The sequence below is a fragment of the Anoplopoma fimbria genome, unplaced genomic scaffold (genome assembly GCF_027596085.1).
Source record: "Anoplopoma fimbria isolate UVic2021 breed Golden Eagle Sablefish unplaced genomic scaffold, Afim_UVic_2022 Un_contig_12451_pilon_pilon, whole genome shotgun sequence".
NCBI classification, from domain to species: Eukaryota; Metazoa; Chordata; class Actinopteri; order Perciformes; family Anoplopomatidae; genus Anoplopoma; species Anoplopoma fimbria.
In genome coordinates, this window is record NW_026551818.1 from 25,414 (window position 1) to 28,767 (window position 3,354).

Sequence of the window (3,354 nt, forward strand, 5' to 3'; positions counted from 1 at the left end):
ATAAATACTCAATGCAGTTTGTTAAACAGGTAACAGGCTGCAGAGAGAAATACATTTCTACTCTGGCAGTGATGATTACTTTGTTTCATTATTAATATTAGTACAGTGATGATTACTTTGTTTCATTATTAATATTAGTACAGTGATCATGTGTGCAGACATAAAATCAAAAGTCTCTCCAGCTGTTAAAGCCGACTGACAGCTGATCAGCTGTGATCAACGGCTGCCATCATCAGAAACAGACGTCGCTTCACGTGGCGCTTCAGAGGAAAGGACGTCTCATGTCTCTTAAAACACATTTCCTCGTTTCCTCTCTCCTCGCATGGTTTCCTTTTCAGAACCCGAGGTGGCTGTCTAGTTCAGGCCACCATGGAGTGAAGAAAGGGGGCTGCATTAATGGACTGACCATTAACGTTCATAACTGTAAACAGCCAGGGTCAGAAAATCTGTCAGGGAACAATGGATCTGGGCCTTTGATTGGATGATGAGGGAATGAGGTGCAGGTGCAGAGATGGGCGGGGACTGTCAGGTGAGGGGAGTGAGGTGATTGCAAGGCAGATAGGATTGGCAGGATCTGGAATGGGAACAGAAAAGTGTGAGGTCATCTGGTGGACAGGTAAAGAAAAACACTGAAGGGGCCTGGGGAAGTGGAAATGGTTGAAAAGAAGGAACATCCACAATTGTGGCTGAATAAAATGGAAGATTAACAACACAACCACAAATACAACAAAACATCAGCAGTCTCAAAAAGCACTGTGAAAATAAAGAAGAGAGATGAACTGTAATCATGTGGGTTTACCCAGGACATCCCTGCATATTCCTCTATTTCCTGTTTCAAAATGAGAGTATCTTTTCCAGGGGATGAAACATCTGATGTGAAATATGTGTGGGCCCTGCAGGATGAACCCAGACCTCAGAACTCCCTATGTAAACCTATTACACATCTGGATATGGTTAAATCAAAAAACATCACATCCCAGTACATAATAGTCTGCTTCTGCTTACTGAGCAAAATAAGTGTGTTCTTATTTATGGAACACTAACCATGACCTTTTCCTAAAACTAACTAAGTAGTTATGTTGCCTAAACCTGAAGTGTTTTCTCATTTCACACCGTTAAGTTTCACTTTCACAACAAGTAAAGGTGCAGTTTGGCCCATCTGAAGCACTAAAATGGTAGTGATAGCCGTTGATTACCAATTAAATCGTTTGATAACCTTAAAAATGGGTTCAAAATTCCTGTCGCTACAAATCTCTTAGAGGTCTTTAAACATGCATCCATAACTGGCCACCTAAAATATTATGTAGTTTTCTACAGCAGAATGTGAGATTAGCTATGGACAGACCCAAAGATGCACCCACGTGAGCATCGCATGATCCTCCTGTCATGATACTTGAACTGGAATGCAATAAAATACAGGTATTTGGTTTTGAGCCAGGGAAATATATGGGATTAGATTCTTATTTGTTTTCTTCATTTTACAAACAGCCTGAGCTATGCTGGGAAGTTCCCACTGTTTCTGCATTGCAGAGTCTAAAAATGGACAAAAACTTCTTCAATCTCACAGACACGTTGATAGGGTACATCATTTCATGTTGTGCAAACATGCAACCCACAGAACTAATCCAGATCCATCCAGAAACAGTTCCATAATTACTTCAGATAATCCACACAGTCAACAGGTGAATTAGAACTAAAGTCATAAAACCCAGTAATTCCTAACTGTTTTTGCCTTGATAACAAAGTCATTCTTATCAAAGTTCACATATTTAAATGTTACTTGAGCTCTTGAAGCAAGAGTGATAAATTCATTTGAAATGTTAAAGGCGATAAGAGGTAAAACGACCCAGTATTTCAAAAGACAAAAGCAAAGATAAGCGTGAGTGAAGTGTCAAAAGAATGTAAAATGGTTACAGGTTTTTAATTTCCTTCTGTTCGAACTTGTTTGTCATATAACAAACCAGGAAATATGATGATGGTGAGGTCTGTCATTTATGTGTAGAGCAACAAGGGGACACATGTTTCTGTTGAATTCTTTAAACACAGTTTTTCAATAACCACAAGCTAAATTCCCTTGTACTGGGGTAGAGTCAGAAATATCAGAGAGAGATATTTCAAAACGTAAAGTGGGGATTAATAGTGCAGTCCATGTAGTGAATGTTTCAAGACGTTTTCTGTGAGGATAATTCTTGGGAACGCCTCAGCCCACCTGGCCAGCAGCTGCTCCCAATAACTAATCAATTAGCAGTGTTGGGAGGATCCTTTTTAAGGAGAGCTCAGAAGACTCAGGAGTAAGCAGTGAATCTAGTGTTAACACAATGGCTGTGCTGTGTGGGTTGTCGTTGAGGTAGATTCTCAAATGGTTCCTCTGAAGTGTTTTGAGTTGCCTATTCTCATTTGCCTGAACTGAACATGATTGTGTTTGCAGGGTGTCATGGATTTCATGCCTGTTGATCAGCAGTGTCACTTGCCTCCCTTCACCAAGAGGTAATGTTAAAAATCCAACAAATTCACAGTTAAGCCAACTTTAATGTGAGCGAACCTGACTTTTAAAACAAAATTGACTGGTTCTTTCTCGGCAGGCCATGGCGCTCCTGCACCCATGGGCTACATGGGCTGGCTGTCGAATTCTGGCTCTAGCTTCCCAAATGCTGGCAAGCCTGACAGTAGTGCCTCTCTCTCCAGAGAGTCCGACCCTACCTCTGGGAGCATGTGGCAGGTCCCTGCTGCTCAGAATTCATATGAGAAGCTGGGCTCTGTGAGTGAAGGTGGTAGCTTCTCTGATCCCCAGGCTTCAGGATATTTTAGCGGAGGGGATGTGACCGATGCTGGTGTTCGTGATGGAGAGTACTACGCCCCAACAGATTCCTATGGCAGCTCATCAACCACTTGGAATGATGCTAGCACTGTTGGTTCTGGGTATGACAACAGTGGGTATGCTAACGCAGGTGTAGGCTGGGTTGGCAGCCCCAACTCCTGGTCCACTGGCGAAGACGGTGGATATGCTGAGTCTTACGGTCAAGATGAAGATGATGAGGAGGAAAGCCCTGAGCCAGTCCTCAGTGACTTATCGGCCCTGGAGCCAGTCTACTCATTCAGATCCCGCTCGAGCTACCAGCAAGGAAGACGCCAGTTCTCCAAAACCCGCTACACTCCTGGAGAGATCCAGGTGGCTTTCCAGCACCGCCTTATACGACCCGTCAAATCTTCATCCAAAGGCGGCCAATGAGCATCTTGAAAAGTAATGATGGTTTGCTTGAAAAATTGAGTTGTGCCAATTTTTGGCCATGCTGCTTTGTCTTTTCCAGATCTTCAGATTTAGCCTGACTTGTAACATCTTGAGAGAAAAATAAA

General features: G+C 42.7%; 1 protein-coding gene across 1 annotated transcript; it reads left to right on the plus strand.

The window, feature by feature from the left end:
- Nucleotides 1–2,264: 2,264 nt before the first annotated feature.
- Nucleotides 2,265–3,354, plus strand: LOC129115793 (uncharacterized). The gene is made up of 3 exons (XM_054627043.1): nt 2,265–2,347; nt 2,429–2,487; nt 2,583–3,354. The coding sequence occupies exons 1-3, from the start codon at nt 2,319–2,321 to the stop codon at nt 3,227–3,229; spliced, it is 735 nt and encodes a 244-aa protein (XP_054483018.1). The 5' UTR covers nt 2,265–2,318; the 3' UTR covers nt 3,230–3,354.